Source organism: Ranitomeya variabilis, chromosome 4 (genome assembly GCF_051348905.1).
Source record: "Ranitomeya variabilis isolate aRanVar5 chromosome 4, aRanVar5.hap1, whole genome shotgun sequence".
In the NCBI taxonomy this organism is placed as follows: domain Eukaryota; kingdom Metazoa; phylum Chordata; class Amphibia; order Anura; family Dendrobatidae; genus Ranitomeya; species Ranitomeya variabilis.
Genome location: NC_135235.1, coordinates 253,710,968 through 253,728,965, shown reverse-complemented (window position 1 = coordinate 253,728,965; position 17,998 = coordinate 253,710,968). Strand labels below are relative to the sequence as shown.

Sequence of the window (17,998 nt, the reverse complement as noted above, 5' to 3'; positions counted from 1 at the left end):
GACAGTTCTATTCTCCTCTTTCTGTTCTCCATGCTTAGTGTGGGACACACAGACACAATACAAAGACTGAGTCAACTTCTCCCTTTCCTTTTTCTGTGCTGTTCCAATACAAACAAAATAAATAAACATGTATAATTGCAATATTGTACTGGGAGAAATACTTTATTTTCTGGAACAATTTCAAGGGTGTCTTCACTTTCGGCCCTGACTATATATATGTTGTATATCAGTGTTCATATTTTTAGGGGATGTCTGATCCTATGTAAATAACGCTTAGTCATCTAATTATGAGAAGTTCGCTATCTAATCTGCATCAGTATCTCTGCTTGCTGTGAGTGATGGGAAACTAGACCTGTCAGCCTAGTCCTCCCGAGCTGAGGACTGGATTTCCAGCCTGAGACAGCAGCACCAGTACCTCTTATCTAGACTGATACACTGTAAAGAACCCTCAGCTGTGAGAGCTAGAAGATCTGTAAAAATTAACAGCCTGTGAATTTAAAGCCAGAATCTTCCCATTCACTCACAAAGCAGGGATCTTGAAATCGATGAGTAATTGAAACAAAGTATATTAGGACATCGCAGATCATGTTCTGGCGAGTTTTGCTTTCATGTGGTGACCATTTCGGACTTGCCCGCTGTCATTCTGCAATTTTCCACTTTCACACCTCAGTCAGTGTCTGTAGGACTTACCTTCCGCACTTTTCCATCTACCTCCAGGAAGATCGTCTTCTGCGCTGAGGCTGCTGATCCCATCTTTTGTCTATTCAGATCTCACCTCTAGGATGGCACGGCTAGTATGTTAGGAGGTCTCCTGTCCCTGCTCCCCCTGTATTGGGAGCATCTTATGCAAGGAACTTATTTGTTGCTCTCGTTTCTGTAGATTTGTGTGCGGCGTGTCCTGGGCCTCCGATGGCTTTGATCATTTATCATTAGGAGCCAAGTATAAAAGGCGGCCACACTCAAAAGGACAGAAAGAAAAGGTGTCATTACTGCCGCCGTGTGTCAGAATACATCTGGTTGTCATGGGAAGGCGCTTGTAATAAGCCCTCTCCACATGCGCACACCTGGGACCAGCCGCCAACTAAAAATATAGGAAACCTGGCAGAATATGACCAGTAACTGCTGGATGTGATGATCTGTGTAATCCCAGTGCATGAGACATTATTCACATCCACTCCGTTGTTCAAGATCTGCAATAGTTTTGAAGTCTGATCTGGGCAGATTTGTAGTCGCCATATTTTAATGTCTTAAAGGGCTCCAGGAAATGAATGGAGCGGCATTCCAGCATGAGCACCGCTGCTCCACTCATGGGTATAAAAATGCCCTTTTCTGCCCAATGTTTGGACCCCAACAGAAGTTATCTTCTATCCTACACACAAGTAACAACTAGTGTGCACCGGACGACCCCTTCAATGATTACCTTCCCTGAACTCTAAGCTTATGTTCACATACAGCAGATACGCAGCACATTCTCCGACCACTGCGTATCACAATAGCAGCAAAGCGAAAGAGACTGTACTGAATCCCATCCAGATGTTGTGGAAAAAAAAAAATCATGGACCATACAAAGGTCTCCTTAACGTGCCAGGAATCACAGACTGCTCCGGGTATTAGACCCTCGGCCGATCCGAGCTCAGTGTCTGACCCTGTAACTTGCATTATAATGTGTATTGGCCAAAGGGCAATGGTGACTTCTAGGATAACTGTAATATGCGGCAATAGAGAGCCAGCTGGCAAAGAGCTCATTTGCTTGTCTCCCAGGAAGCATTGCCTGACCTACCACACTCCCCACGCCAGCTGGTGGTCTGCAGAAGTAGGAACATTACCCCAAAACTCACACAAATTGTGAGAAATTCTGTCCTATTAAAGTTATGTCTCCAGCATAAACACTCGGCAGCGGAGCGTGTTTCACCAGGGGTAACGCCATCAATTGTAGGGGTGGCAGTGACAGCGGGACTGTAAGAAAGCCGTGGCGGTCCCCCGCAATGTCGCCTGCTGGACAGAGCTCAGACTACATATGAATATGTATCGATACTGTGCAACAAGTCATCACTGTGGGGCTGTGACATTGTGGGCGATATGTGGAGGGTCCAACATTTTACATCTAACCACCGACTCTGAAGTGCTGAATTTTCCATCCTACCCGGGGTCTGCTTGCTGTGACAGTCACCATTTCTAGGTTATTCCACCCTCAGTATCCTGCATCATATTTTCACTGACAGCGAGGAGGTTGTCACTAACAATTCCACAGAGGATATCAATTTACTGGGCCAAAAGCACCTGCTCAGCATCAGTAAAGCCGATCACAGCAATTAGGAGCCACATTCCCACCTCCACGCGCTGATTCTTCCACAACAAATGACTAATCCTGAGCTCATTATACACATTGTCTGAGCACAGGGGACCCCGAACACCACAGCAATGAGGAGAGGACGGAGGACGGTAATTATGTACACAGTGACTGCACCAGCAGAATAGTGAGTGCAGCTCTGGGGTATAATACAGGATGTAACTCAGGATCAGTAATGTAATGTATGTACACAGTGACTGCACCAGCAGAATAGTGAGTGCAGCTCTGGGGTATAATACAGGATGTAACTCAGGATCAGTAATGTAATGTATGTACACAGTGACTGCACCAGCAGAAAAGGGAGTGCAGCTCTGGAGTATAATACAGGATAAGTATATGTGCACAATAACTTCGCTGTTTATGGAGATTAGCAGGAGATGACTCAGATGCAGCAGAATACAATATTTTTTTTATGTTATTTTACAGTAATCTATTCCATTATCAGACATACATATTTTCTTTTTAGAGGACCAGTTTTGAGGTCTCTTTATTCTTTCTATCATCAGTGACGCCAATTAGACAAGTTGTAACTGGACAGAGCCGTCGCCACAACCTCCCAGGAAGAAGCCGTGATCACTCACATAATGAGGGGGGAGACTGGCCACAAGTAACAAGACAGCGTTCATCAGGAGCCACAGGTGACTGCACAAGATGCTCAATCTGCATAGGACACATAAATCACTGTAATTGGGTCCCTCAGTGAAAAATACAGCAGCACAGAGGAAATCAGGATCCTCACAGCAGTAAAGCTGTAGATCTCTCCCCCCCAGACTTAGGAAAACCTTAATGCTTTTAGGCTTCTTTTCCACTTTTCCCTTTGATTAATCAGAAAACCGTCATAAAGCTGTTACCAGATGTCACAAAATCATTGCACAAAATTTATTTCTACAAAATGCTTGGGACTTTAAGTTGTTTTTGTGCCAACTTGTTAGAAAGTGTGGAGCTTAGGAGGAACGGGCACGGCCTCCCTGACCGACGGGATTCAGTACAGTTTACACCACAAAACCTCTGGAAATTACAGCAGAAATTCACTCGTGACAATGCCAGGAGAAACGTTCTGTCTCACAACAGTGGAAAGATGTGACAGATTCATTATGAGGGGCATGACGTGATACCCCCACAAATAAAGACTGCTGTACAAAATGACTCCATGAAGCCGCCTCTTTGTTTTGTCCCTTTGTTTCCTGGCTTGTAATGGACGCAGTGCGATGTGTTCCTCTAGCCTTACTTGTTACTTTTATATCATTTAAGCCTTTCTAGTAATCGAGAATATTTGATAATCTGACACGTATCACTTCTCATTGGTACCGGATTAAAGTCCTTGCTATTGCATGCGGCTCCTCACAAATACAACATGTCGCTTGGTGCAAATGCAGAGTGTTGTGTCCGGGTTTGGGGGTCTCCGTCCTCCGTCACTGCAGCGCATGATTTTATGGAGATTTTATTCACATTTTCATTGATGTTACAACTGACAAATTCAATGAGAATGGTTGTCTCATATACATTGTACACAGATTGTGTACGAGCTCAGTCAATAATGTGACAATGTAGACCCCCCAAGTCACATAACTGGTATATGGGGTGAGGGGCATTCAGAGCCTTTGTATCATTTCATCAAAGTCCTTAAAATCTGTATAAAAAAAAAAAAAAGACAACACACTAAAAACAAAAAAAACTTCCAGCGTTTGCCTATACATAAAATAGCAGCAGTAAAGCTGAACCGGCCAGCCGAACAGGAGGAGCGGACAGGAGGGCGCTGCGCATCCGACCATCACATCTCTCGATATCTGAAAACAAATGCAAGGCAGGAAGAGTTATCAGCCAGACCACTAAGGGTTAAATGCAAAAATCATCCGGCCAATGAAAGCGCACATCAGATGGAGAAATATAATCATGGCCGCAGAACCCGACACCTCACCTTATACACAAGGCAGTTACTGATTATTGAGGCAGAAGCACAAACCCAGGACACCAAAGCGAAAATCATTGTAGGATCCGAACCAGAGATCCATGGCCGCTGCTGCTTCTCATGTGCACCACTAGGGGGCTCTACATGTAAAAACATAACTACAACCCTCAGCATTGAAGTTACAACACCAAGAAGGAAAAGTGGTGAATGATGGAGATCACAGGATGAAGACGTCTGATCTAAAAATGGAGACTAAATTATCACAACCTCTAGATTCTCCAGTCTGGAGTCTGAGCCTCATGCAAAAAACCCCGGCTCCTCCGGCCTCGGCTGCTGTCACTGAGGTTATTAAAGGTCGTCTGAGGAAGGTTCTGCCACTGAATGTACAAATAAATCATCAGGATCCGCTGCCAGCAGCTCCTGTGTAATCACCGACCAATGACGTCTCCCGATGTGCCTGATGGACACAAGTCTTATCCAAGTGGTCTCCAGAACAATCTCCGGGTATCCCTGCATCCAAAATAAAAGTGAGACTCATCGCTGCAGAGGCAGACCACCATTACTTCACGACCGTAGTGGCCTACATGAGGGAATGTCACACCGGTCCTGCTCCCAGGATTATGTGGGGAGGAGGTGGCCATAGTCTTTGGAAGTCGGACCTTTCCAGTCTTCATTCCAGGCTTACTGATGAGCGAACATGCTCAGATAAGGTTATCCGAGCATCCTCAGGTGCTAAGTGGCTTCTGCGTGCTGACAAGATATGCTCAAGTCCCTGTGGCTGCACATCTCGTGGCTGTTCAATAGCCGTAACATATGCAGGAGCAGGGACTTGAACATATTATTCAGGCAAGTCAAAGTCACTCGGTTAGCACACGAGCATGCTCAGATAACGCCTTATCTGAGCAAGTTTGCTCAGCACTATCCAGGAGCATTAACACCTCGGCCGTACACTGAATTCTCTAAAGTCTCCGAAAAACCATTTTTGCCACATGCCACTCCAGGTCACATGTTCCTGGTGTTACTGATAGCTGCCCGAGTGGCCTAAACGTGCTCCCATGGCTGCAGCATCTCCGGACTTGTCTCCAACAATCACAATGGGGGACATCATTGGTCGGTGATTACACAGGAGCTGCCGGCAGCGGATCCTGATGATTTGTACATTCAGAGACAGAACCTTCCTCAGATGACCATTAATAACCCCAGTGACAGCAGCCGAGGCCGGAGGTGCCAGGATTTCTGCACGAGGCTCAGACTGAAGAAATCAAGACACTACGAAAATTTTACTTCCACTTTTTTCACTATTTGCAGATGAGTGACATCTCCATCCAGTAATTTCCATAATTCCACCACTTTTCCTTCTTGTTGTATTCAATCTTGAGGAACGTCAATCTATAAATGCACTGATACAGATTGGTGTGAGGCGTATTCACACGGTGCAGTCAGATGGCGTTTTTTTGTGTTCCTTCCATGAAAATTAAAACCCGCCATTTGTGTGACCAGTAACGATAGGTCTCATCGTTACCTATCAGCTCCGCATGGGTCATTATAAAAAGTTAAGTTCTGTATCTTACACACTGAAGCGATGGACAAAGTTTTGCATCTGATCTGATGAAGCCGTGTCTGGAATTTTGCAGCGAGAGAGTCTCATTTCCAGGACATGATATACTCACAATGTGCGTTACAACTACTCGGAGGTCCCGGAGTTACTGTGCTTTAATGTCAGACTATTGCTACAAAGACACAGGAAGGACGATGTTCATTTCATGCTGGAATAGTCTCACTCATTCAGATATCAGCCCGTCCTTCCCTCTGTATCATTTCCAATAATCTGGCACCTGATTATCTGCCACAGAAGCGTCTAATAGTATGGAGTGCTGTAAGGGTATGTGTCCACGGTCAGGTTTGCTTCAGGCTTTGGTCAGGATTTTATGCAGGTAAAACCCTGACCAAAAATGCACCTGAGGTCACTGGCAGGTCACCTGCGGTGTTCCTGCGTGTTTTGCTCATTGTAGCAACATGCTGCGTTCTGAAAAAACGCAACGCATGTGCGTTTTTGCGAGAAAAACGCATGCGTTTTTTAACGCACAGTGGAGACGGGATTTCATTAAATCCCCTCCACTATGCTGTAACATCTGGACGCTGCGTTTTTGACGCTGCGGCTCAGCGCTGCGTCAAAAACGCAGCGTTTCCTGAACGTGGACACATACCCTAAGACGTAGTGGAGCAGAAGGCTAGGGCTGCAAGCGCGATCGGGCAGGGGCCGCAAGCGCGATCGGGCAGGGGCCGCAAGCGCGATCGGGCAGGGGCCACGCGCGCAATCAAGAATAAGGCCGTGCGCGCAATCAGGTATGGGGTCGCGAGCACGATCAGGCTAGGGCCGCGTGCACGCTATAAGGCGACAGGATGCTGGTCAATGAGGACCGGCTGTGACCACTGCACTGCAACAGCTCCCCAGCTGTGACCAGTTGTCTGGATGTCTGCCTTCACAGACATATCTTAAAAATACAAAAAGGAACTGAAACATTACAGTGTCTGAGTAAGGTCAGAAGTGTCCATTATACGGCGCGTCTGTAAGTCCCCTTTACATTTTATCTGTATCACTTGCACTCACCCTTGGGTCTTCCGGAAACACGGACACAATTTCTTAATTTCCTTGTAAACGAGACGAGCCAAGAACTGTAAGAAGTGAGCACGACAGATTATATTGGGGTTATTCCTGTCCAGTGGTTGGGGGATCATCGTGGGGAAGGTAGAACTTACTAAACAAGCCAGAAGATCGGCCGCAATCAGCATGTAGAAGACGTAGTTCCAGCCTTTGGATGACAGCACTGACGCGAGGGTCGGGCCCAGAGCCGCTCCTGGTGACGGAGAATAAAAGATCACACTCCGCACAGTATACGGCAACACACAAGGCCGGCCTGCTCCGCACAAATCATCTGTCCCATCAATTTGGGTGATTTTCCATATCCGATAACCACAAATCTCAATTTTGCACGTACCACTAATGCTAGTTAACCCTTAGGCTAAGTTCACACGCAGCATTTTTTGCAGGTTTTCTTATGCAAATAAGTTGCATTTCACAAAAGCTCTAAGATTTCCGAAATCTCCTGCACACACTTGGGTTTGTTACGCCGCTTCCTCATACTCACCTGTCCGGCCAGTGCGCTCCCGATGCTCCCTCCTGCTCTCTGTCTTCCAGCTTTTCCGGTGCTCGTCCATTCTGTGCTTCGCGCATGCGCAGACGTGCTCCTTTCGTCGCTGGGGCTTCTGGGAGGTTGTGACCCGGCGGCTCCGCCTCCAATATGGCGGCGCCCGTCGGGTACTTCTTCCCAGCGCCTGCCCTGCTTAGACGCCTTTGCGTCTATTGCGTTCGCTGGCTTGCCAGCATCCCCTTAGGTTCCTAGGCTCAGATCCGTGTTATCTTTGCTGTGTCTCTCTTACTGTCTCTGTTTGCCGTGTCCTGTCAGTCCTGTGTTCCTGCCGTCTCCTGCCAGTCCTGTGTTCCTGCCAGTCCTGTGTTCCTGCCGTGTCCTGCCAGTCCTGTGTTCCTGCCGTGTCCTGCCAGTCCTGCGTTCCTGCCGTCTCCTGCCAGTCCTGCGTTCCTGCCGTGTCCTGCCAGTCCTGCGTTCCTGCCGTGTCCTGCCAGTCCTGCGTTCCTGCCGTGTCCTGCCAGTCCTGCGTTCCTGCCGTGTCCAACCAGTCCTGTGTTCCTGCCATCTCCTGCCAGTCCTGTGTTCCTGCCGTCTCCTGCCAGCCTGTGTTCCTGCCGTCTCCTGCCAGTCTGTGTTCCTGCCGTCACCTGCCAGTCCTGCGTTCCTGCCGTCTCCTGCCAACTGTGCGTTCCTGCCGTCTCCTGCCAACTGTGCGTTCCTGCCATATCTTGCCAGTCCTGTGTTCCTGCCGTACCCTGCCAATCCAGAGTCTCCATTGTCTCCATCTGTCGAGTGCTAGCATCTTACCGGTCAGTACCCAGTCTTTGCTGCCTCCATCTGTCCAGTGCCTCCGCCATTCTAGTCACTTCACTAGTTCCGTCCTCCCTCCGTCTGCCGTTCTCTCTGTGTTCTAACTCCAGTCGTTCCTTTGGCTCCAGCAGTTGCGGCTTCACCCTCCTTGGGCCTGTCCCTAACTCTCCCTGTACAGGGGGTGACATCATCTGGTCCACTCGTCCTTGGGGGCTCTGAAGCCGTGGCCCAGAGGGTCCACTTCCTTAGACCTAATAGTACGCAAAGGCCATGGATCCCGCTGGAGCTGCGGCCGCGCAGAAAGAGCTTCTTTTTCTGCGGGAGAACCAGTCTCGCATGATGTCTTTTATGAAGTCTATGGACTCCCGTCTCTCTGCCCTCCAGTCCTCTGACCCGGGGAATGCCTCTCAGCTGGCCGGTTTGCAACAAGAACTGGCACAGCAGCGCGAGACGCTCAGTCCCAAATTCTGGGGTATATGGCTTCAGTTGATAGTCGTCTGCTATCTCTTCAGTCCGCTACACCAGCTCTAGCTCCTCATCCCACTCCCCGTTTGGCCAAACCCCCTCGCTTTAATGGAGATCCCAAACAATGTCGGGGATTTCTCAATCAGTGCCGTCTTCATTTTGAGCTCCTTCCCATGCAGTATCCTACGGATCGGGCCAAGGTGGCTTTCATTGTTTCTCATTTAGAGGGAGATGCTTTAGCATGGGTTAATCCTCTTTGGGAGCGGGATGATCCAGTGGTTCTTCAGCTCACTCCATTTTTAGAGACCTTTCGGCGGGTATTTGATGAACCGGGTCACTTGGCCTCAACTACTGAGGCTTTGTTTAATTTACTGCAGGGCTCTTTAACGGTGGGGCAATACGCTATCCAGTTTCGGACTTTATCTTCTGACTTGGGTTGGAATAATGAGGCGCTAGTAGGGGCGTTCTGGCGGGGGCTTTCTAGCTGTATTAAAGATGAATTGGCAGGTCGTGATACTCCAACTTATTTGGAGGATTTAATTGCATTGGCTACTCGCATAGACCTTCGCTTTCAGGAGCGAGCTCGGGAGAAAAGATTTCCTCGTTCTTCTATGCCCTCTCGTAGACCTCCCAGTCCACGGCCCAGAGTCTCTGCTGCGGTTCCTACTCAAGAACCGATGCAAGTGGATCGCATTAAACTCTCCGAACAACGTCGGAAGGAGAGACGCGCCCAGGGTCTCTGTTTTTACTGTGGAAGCTCCTCTCATCTTCTCCGAGCCTGCCCAGAACGTCTGGAAAACTCCTCCACCTAGGTCAGGTAAGAGAGGCCTCCCTAGGTGCATGTGAAACCTCTCTACCCCTCACTCTGTCAGTTTTGTTGTACGCTCATGATAAGCATATTTCTCTTGAGGCCTATGTGGACTCCGGTGCAGTGGGAAATTTTATTAGGTTGGAGGAGGTTATTAAGTTTTCTGTCCCTGTTAAGTTTTTAGAGAATCCTCTTTTCCTAGCTTCCGTAGACGGAAGACCTCTGCAAGAAACTGTCACTGTCACTCAGGTAGTTGAGCTTCAAGTAGGGGCTCTTAGGGAGAGAATCTCGTTTTTTGTTTTAGCCAACATCTCTCATCCCATTCTTCTCTGTCTTCCGTGGTTACGGGTCCATGAACCCTTTTTAGATTGGCATAGGGGCAACATTCTTCGCTGGGGGGATTCTTGTCAGACTCATCGTCTGCTGCCAGTGCGTCCTGTTGGTGTTCCCTGTCCCATTCCCATTCCTTCCGGGTTGCCCTCTGTTTATGCCTCTTTTGCGGATGTTTTTGACAAAAAAAAGGCGGATACTCTTCCGCCACATCGTCCCTACGATTGTCCTGTAGACCTTGTACCTGGTACCACTCCTCCTAGAGGAAGAATTTATCCTCTCTCGCCGGCAGAAACTCAAGCTATGTCGGATTAATATATTCAAGAGAACCTTTCCAAAGGTTTCATTCTAAAATCTTCGTCTCCAGCTGGGGCGGGTTTCTTTTTTGTGAAAAAGAAGGATGGTACCCTTCGTCCGTGTATTGACTACAGAGGGTTAAATAACATCACTGTGAAGAATAAATACCCATTGCCTCTTATTTCAGAACTCTTTGACCGCCTGAGGGGTGCACAAATTTTTACAAAGCTAGACCTCCGGGGAGCCTACAACTTGATCCGTATCCGTGCGGGGGACGAGTGGAAAACCGCATTCAACACTCGGGACAGTCACTACGAGTATTTGGTAATGCCTTTTGGACTTTGTAATGCTCCTGCGGTGTTCCAAGAGTTCGTCAACTATATCTTTCGTGATCGCCTCTATACCAGTGTCGTGGTCTACTTGGATGACATCCTCATCTTTTCTCCAGATTTATCCACTCATCGGCGTGATGTTCGTCAAGTCCTACTACGTTTAAGACAGAATCATCTCTTCGCGAAGATTGAGAAATGTGTCTTCGAACAGTCATTGGTACCTTTCCTGGGTTATATTGTCTCTGAAGATGGTCTAAAAATGGATCCTGAGAAAGTGTCGGCCGTTCTAAATTGGCCACGTCCTTCGGGAGAGAAGGCTATTCAGCGATTCCTTGGCTTTGCCAACTATTATAGACAGTTTATCCCTCATTTCTCTTCTTTGACCAAACCAATCTCTGCTCTGATCCACAAGGGAGCAAACTCTAATCTCTGTCCTTCAGAGGCCGAAGCTGCTTTCCAAACTCTAAAGCAAGAGTTTGCTTCAGCACCAGTACTCCATCGACCTGATTCCAACAAACCGTTTATCCTTGAAGTTGATGCATCCTCTATTGGAGCTGGAGCAGTCCTACTCCAGAGGTCTAACTCTGGTCGATTAGTCACCTGTGGGTTTTTCACTAAAGCTTTCTCTCCTCCGGAGCAAAACTATTCCATAGGTGACAAGGAATTACTGGCCATAAAACTGGCCCTAGAGGAGTGGCGGTACCTCCTAGAAGGGGCTGTACATCCTTTCGTTATTTTTACAGATCACAAGAATCTGTCCTATGTCCAGTCCGCCCAGAGGCTTAACCCCCGACAAGCCAGGTGGTCTTTATTTTTGGGACGTTTCGACTTTGAGTTACATTTCCGACCCGGGAATAAGAACATTAAAGCTGACGCTCTGTCAAGATCTTTTCAATCTCAGGATGAAGTGGAGAGACCAGTGCATATTCTTGATCCTGCTAAGATTGTTTCGTTGGCTCCTCTGAAGGTGATCACTACACCCCCGGGAAAGACCTTTGTATCTAATCGTGACAAACTGAAAGTTTTACGTTGGGGTAATTCTTCCCGGTTCGCTGGTCATGTTGGAGGCAAGAAAACTCTCACCCTGATTTCTCGCCATTACTAGTGGCCTTCACTTCGCCAAGATGTCCTGGACTTCGTTGCCTCTTGTTCTTCATGTGCTAGAAACAAAGTTCCTTGACAGCTTCCTTCTGGACCTCTGCATCCACTTCCTGTGCCCTCGGTTCCCTGGAGTCATATTGCAATGGATTTCATCACCGATTTGCCGAAATCTTCTAATTGCACTGTAATTTTGGTGGTGGTAGATAGATTTTCCAAAATGGCTCACTTCATCTCTCTACCTGGTTTACCTTCTGCTCCTGAGCTAGCAAAGGTCTTTCTTCGTCAAGTATTTCGGCTTCATGGATTCCCTCAGCATATCGTGTCCGACCGTGGAGTTCAGTTTACTTCTCGTTTCTGGAGGGCTCTTTGTGGACTTATGAAGGTATCGTTAAATTTTTCTTCTGCATACCATCCCCTGTCTAACCGACAAGTGGAGCGTGTAAATCAAATTCTCACATCTTATCTCCGTCTAAATCTCCTTTTTTTTATTGTTTTTGGGCAACATCCCGGCATTCCTCTCCCTGATTCCCCCACCTCAGGTGTACCGGCGGCGGATTCCTTGTCTGTGGAATTCTCCAAAATTTGGCAGGAGGCGCTTCAGAGGGCGAATTACAGAATGAAAAAGTATGCTGATAAAAAGCGTTTAGATGTTCCTCCGTATCGTCCGGGTGACAAGGTCTGGTTATCCTCTCGCTACATTAGACTCAAGATTCCCTCTCAAAAATTAGGTCCACGTTACATCGGTCCTTTGAGGTTTCTAGCCAAATTAATGATGTAGCTTACAAGTTGAAGTTGCCCTCCACGTATTCCTAACTCTTTTCATGTTTCACTCCTCAAACCCGCAATTTTTAATCATTTTCATTCTGCTCCGTCGCATTCTCATTTACCTATTTCTTCCAATGCTACTTTTGAGGTTAAGGATATTCTTGCTAGGAAAATTGTTAAGGGTAAGACTTACTACTTAATTGATTGGAAAGGCTTTGGTCCCGAAGAGAGATCCTGGGAACCCCTAGAGAACATCAAGGCTCCAACAATCTTGAAAAAATTCCTTTCCAGTTTTAAAGAGAGGGGGGGTAAGAGAGGGGGTACTGTTACGCCGCTTTCTCATACTCACCTGTACGTCCGGCGCGCTCCCTCCTGCTCTCTGTCTTCCAGCTTTTCCGGCGCTCGTCCATTCTGTGCTTCGCGCATGCGCAGATGTGCTCCTTTCGTCGCTGGGGCTTCTGGGAGGTCGTGACCCGGCGGCTCCGCCTCCAATATGGCGGCGCCCGTCGGGAACACAGTCCTGCCGTCTCCTGCCAACTGTGCGTTCCTGCCATATCTTGCCAGTCCTGTGTTCCTGCCGTACCCTGCCAGTCCAGAGTCTCCGTTGTCTCCATCTGTCGAGTGCTAGCATCTTACCGGTCAGAACCCAGTCTTTGCTGCCTCCATCTGTCCAGTGCCTCCGCCATTCTAGTCACTTCACTAGTTCCGTCCTCCCTCCGTCTGCCGTTCTCTCTGTGTTCTAACTCCAGTCGTCCCTTTGGCTCTGGCAGTTGCGGCTTCACCCTCCTTGGACCTGTCCCTAACTCTCCCTGTACAGGGGGTGACATCATCTGGTCCACTCGTCCTCAGGGACTCTGAAGCCGTGACCCAGATTGTCCACTTCCTTAGACCTGATAGGGCTTTTCTTTTCTCCTGACTGCATTTAAGAGCTACAGTGTTTTTGAAATTTGCAGTAATCAGTTCTTTCAGCGTTTTTTCACCCAAAGCAATGAGAATACTACAAAAAAAGCAGCAGATGTTTTGCTGAATTTTGCAGTATTTTTGCTGCATTTTTCTTGAATAATTTACTTTTTAAATATGTACTGTGGACAAAACCCAGGTAATCTTCAACCAAAAAAGTACCTAAAAGAAAAAACTGCTGCAAAAAAAACACGTTTTTAATGCCAAGCTTGGGCTGCAGAAACTCTTGAATTTGACAGCATAATGTAATACAATGTAATATTACGGTCATGGACCTAGCACTGACCTATGGACCCCGATCCGTCAATGATGGCGGTGACGGTGGCAAGCGCCTTGGCGTTTCCATGTAAAGACTCGTGTGTTCCCTGCAAGTAAGATCAGGAGACTGAACATCACATATGCATCCGCCAGCTCTGGCCGCAATCACACGGCACAGACGAGAGCACAGCTCTGGTGTAAATACTGCTCGCAGGAACTCACCAGATCTGCAGACACCGCGGTGGTGATCAGAGAATAAGGCCCATTTACCAACACGCCGCATATGATGAGCATCGCTGCCGAGAGACACGCCGAGATGTAACACCGAGTGTAGACAGCAAGCAGAGATAGAAGACAGCGACACAAAACTTACCGACTGTGGTCGACACGTCTGTCTGCCCAAACTGATTGTAGATGAACAACTAAAAGAAAGATTATACAGGAGATGCCCAGGTTATACCAGCTCTACATGTGTAATTATATACAGGAGATGCCCAGGTTATACCATCTGTACATATATAATTATATACAGGAGATGCCCAGGTTATACCAGCTGTACATATGTAATTATATACAGGAGATGCCCGGGTTATACCGGCTGTACATATATAATTATATACAGGAGATGCCCGGGTTATACCGGCTGTACATATATAATTATATACAGGAGATGCCCGGGTTATACCGGCTATACATATATAATTCTATACAGGAGATGCCCAGGTTATACCGGCTGTACATATATAATTCTATACAGGAGATGCCCAGGTTATACCGGCTGTACATATATAATTATATACAGGAGATGCCCGGGTTATACCAGCTGTACATATATAATTCTATACAGGAGATGCCCAGGTTATACCGGCTGTACATATATAATTATATACAGGAGATGCCCGGGTTATACCAGCTGTACATATATAATTATATACAAAAGATGCCTGGGTTATACCGGCTGTACATATATAATTATATACAGGAGGTTCCCAGGTTATACCAGCTGTACATGTATAATTATATACAGGAGATGCCCAGGTTATACCGCAGGGCCGCGCTTAGTAACTCGATGTTTACCCTGGTTACCAGTGTAAATGTAAAAAAAAAAAAAAAAAAACACTACACTTACATTCCGGTGTCTGTCGGGTCCCCCGGCGTCCGCTTCCCTGCACTGTGTAAGCGCCGGCCCTAAAGCAGAGCGGTGACGTCACCGCTGTGCTTTGCTTTCCGGCCGGCACTGACACATTCAGTGCAGGAAGCTCTGAGCAGCAGCGCGGACGCCGGGGGACGTGACAGACATCAGAGGGTGAGTATGTAGTGTTTTTTTTTTACTTTTACAATGGTAACCAGGGTAAATATCGGGTTACTAAGCGCGGCCCTGCGCTTAGTAACCCGATATTTACCCTGGTTACCATTGTAAAACATTGCTGGCATCGTTGCTTTTGCTGTCAAACACAACGATACACGCCAATCTGACGACCAAATAAAGTTCTGGACTTTAAGCTCCGACCAACGATATCACAGCAGGATCCACATCGCTGCTGCGTGTCAAACACAACGATATCGCTATCCAGGACACTGCAACGTCACGGATCACTATCGTTATCGTTGGAAAGTTGGTCAGTGTGAAGGTACCTTTACTCCTGTGACTGGAGAGATCTTTCTATACAGGGAGAGATGCGGGGGTTTTGGGCACATTAGGACAACCCGGTGGGGGGTATAGATGCTGCAGTACACAGCGGGGTCCTGCACGGGTCTCTGCACTGACCACTCACCATTGGGGCCGTTAGGATCAGCATAATGGAGCAGGTGATCGCTTGCCCTCCGGTATAATCAGATATCGCTCCAGCCAAGATTCCACCTGGAAGAGAGAAACAAAGTCTGAAAATAGTAGAAAGAGTAATACGAGCTCTCGCTCCAGAATCCTCCATGTATTATGTATCAGATTCCATATAGCCTTACATGAGAGGAGGAGGACGTCTCCCACCTTCACACTTGGTGGCCCCCGTGGATCTATAGCTACAGTCATATACAGAACAAGTAGAGGCTGGGAAGGGGGAAGATCCTGCTGAGCCACGAGGGTCCCAGAATGTGGAGATGCTGTCCATCTATGCAGCAAAAGATCTCATTTTGTTCCCCGGGATCTTGTAGAGCACGAGGTTTACAGAACAAATAACTACAGAGGAGACACAGGTGCCGGCGAGGAGCGGAGCGCTTCTTGTGAAATCCCCAGCTACACCACAAACACCTCAGCCCTGATCCAGTGACTCTGCGGAGGCTCCATCTCCTGCCAAGAGCACGCCGCCTGCAACACCTAGACCAGGAAAAGACGGGGGCAAATACCTGTGATTACAGAGGAAAGGAGAGAGACATCCCCATCAGCCACACAAACCACAAGCTCAGGTAAAGGTGAAACAAAGGTGAGGCAACAATGTAGTGTAAAGGTACCTTCACACGAAACGTTATTGCTAGCGATCCGTGACGTTGCAGCGTCCTGGCTAGCGATATCGTTTCGTTTGACACGCAGCAGCGATCAGGATCCTGCTGTGATGTCGCTGGTCGCTGAATAAAGTCCAGAACTTTATTTGGTCGTCCGATCGCCGTGTATCGTTGTGTTTGAAAGCAAAAGCAACGATACCAGCGATGTTTTACACTGGTAACCAGGGTAAACATCGGGTTGCTAAGCGCAGGGCCGCGCTTAGTAACCCGATGTTTACCCTGGTTACCAGCGTAAAAGTAAAAAAAACAAACAGTACATGCTCACCTGCACGTCCCCCAGCGTCTGCTTCCTGACACTGACTGAGCTCCGGCCCTAAAGTGAAAGTGAAAGCACAGCGGTGACGTCACCGCTGTGCTGTTAGGGCCGGAGCTCAGTCAGTGTCAGGAAGCAGATGCTGGGGGACGCGCAGGTGAGCATGTACTGTTTGTTTTTTTTACTTTTACGCTGGTAACCAGGGTAAACATCGGGTTACTAAGCGCGGCCCTGCGCTTAGCAACCCGATGTTTACCCTGGTTACCCGGGGACCTCGGCATCGTTGGTCGCTGGAGAGCGGTCTGTGTGACAGCTCCCCAGCGATCAAACAGCGACGCTGCAGCGATCGGCATAGTTGTCGCTATCGCTGCAGCGTCGCTTCGTGTGAAGGTACCTTAAGCCGAGGTCACTGCAGGGGGCTGTAATGAGATAAGGGGCCGAGGGGGCGGTCAAGAAAGAAGGGGCCGGTAAAGAGAGAAGGGGCCGAGGGTGCAGTAAAGAGAGAAGAGGCCGAGGCGGCAGTAAAGAGAGAAGGGGCCGAGGGGGCAGTAAAGAGAGAAGAGGCCGAGGGGGCAGTAAAGAGAGAAGAGGCCGAGGGGGCAGTAAAGAGAGAAGGGGCCGAGGGGGCAGTAAAGAGAGAAGCGGCAGTAAAGAGAGAAGAGGCCGAGGGGGCAGTAAAGAGAAAAGGGGCCGGGGGGGGGGGGTGGGGGGTCAAGAAAGAAGAGGCCGAGGGGGCAGTAAAGAGAGAAGGGGCGGTAAAGAGAGAAGAGGCCGAGGGGGCAGTAAAGAGAGAAGGGGCCGAGGGGGCAGTAAAGAGAGAAGCGGCAGTAAAGGGAGAAGAGGCCGAGGGGGCAGTAAAGAGAGAAGGGGCCGGGGGGGGGGGGTCAAGAAAGAAGAGGCCGAGGGGGCAGTAAAGAGAGAAGGGGCGGTAAAGAGAGAAGAGGCCGAGGGGGCAGTAAAGAGAGAAGGGGCCGAGGGGGCAGTAAAGAGAGAAGGGGCTGAGGGGGCAGTAAAGAGAGAAGCAGCAGTAAAGAGAGAAGAGGCCGAGGGGGCAGTAAAGAGAGAAGGGGCCGGGGGGGGGGTCAAGAAAGAAGAGGCCGAGGGGGCAGTAAAGAGAGAAGGGGCGGTAAAGAGAGAAGAGGCCGAGGGTGCAGTAAAGAGAGAAGAGGCTGAGGGTGCGGGTAAAGAGAGAAGGGGCCGAGAGTGCAGTAAAGAGAGAAGGGGCCGAGAGTGCAGTAAAGAGAGAAGGGGTCGAGGGGGCTGTAATGAGAGAAGGGGCAGAGGGGACAGTAAAAAAGAGAAGAGGCCGAGGGGGCTGTAATGAGAGAAGGGGCAGAGGGGACAGTAAAAAAGAGAAGAGGCCGAGGGGGCGGTAATGAGAGAAGGGGCCGAGTGGGCGGTAATGAAAGAAGGGGCCAAGGGGGCAGTAAAAAAGAGAAGAGACCGAAGGGGCGGTAATGAGAGAAGGGGCCTGTAAAAAGAGAAGGGGCCGAGGGGGTGGTAATGAGAGAAGAGGCTGAGGGGCGGTAAAGAGAGAAGGGACTGGTAAAGAGAGAAGGGGCCGAGGGGGCAGTAAAGAGAGAAGGGGCCGAGGAGGCAGTAAAGAGAGAAGGGGCTGAGGGGGAAGTAATGAGCGAACAGACAGTAATGAGAAAAGGGGGCAGTAGTGAGAGGGGGCATTAATGAGAGAAGGGGCAGTAATGAGAAAA

The 17,998-nt window shown here is 48.7% G+C and overlaps 1 protein-coding gene across 5 annotated transcripts in view; it reads right to left on the bottom strand.

Annotated features, from left to right (window-relative positions):
• SLC37A2 (solute carrier family 37 member 2) overlaps positions 1-17,998 on the bottom strand; it is a 62,917-nt gene that overhangs the window by 28,838 nt on the left and 16,081 nt on the right. Inside the window, exons 12-19 of one of the 5 annotated variants that reach the window (XM_077249522.1) lie at positions 15,313-15,398; positions 13,911-13,959; positions 13,760-13,833; positions 13,566-13,644; positions 7,020-7,117; positions 6,871-6,935; positions 5,930-5,989; positions 3,776-4,137 (exon numbers count right to left, since the gene is read on the bottom strand). In XM_077249522.1, coding sequence (XP_077105637.1) covers positions 5,944-5,989; positions 6,871-6,935; positions 7,020-7,117; positions 13,566-13,644; positions 13,760-13,833; positions 13,911-13,959; positions 15,313-15,398 — 497 coding nt within the window. In that variant the 3' untranslated portion in view covers positions 3,776-4,137; positions 5,930-5,943. Of the gene's footprint in view, positions 1-690; positions 897-3,775; positions 4,138-5,929; positions 5,990-6,870; positions 6,936-7,019; positions 7,118-13,565; positions 13,645-13,759; positions 13,834-13,910; positions 13,960-15,312; positions 15,399-17,998 lie in introns of those variants that run through there. The other 4 variants (XM_077249523.1, XM_077249520.1, XM_077249524.1 and 1 more) reach the window with 4 other exon arrangements.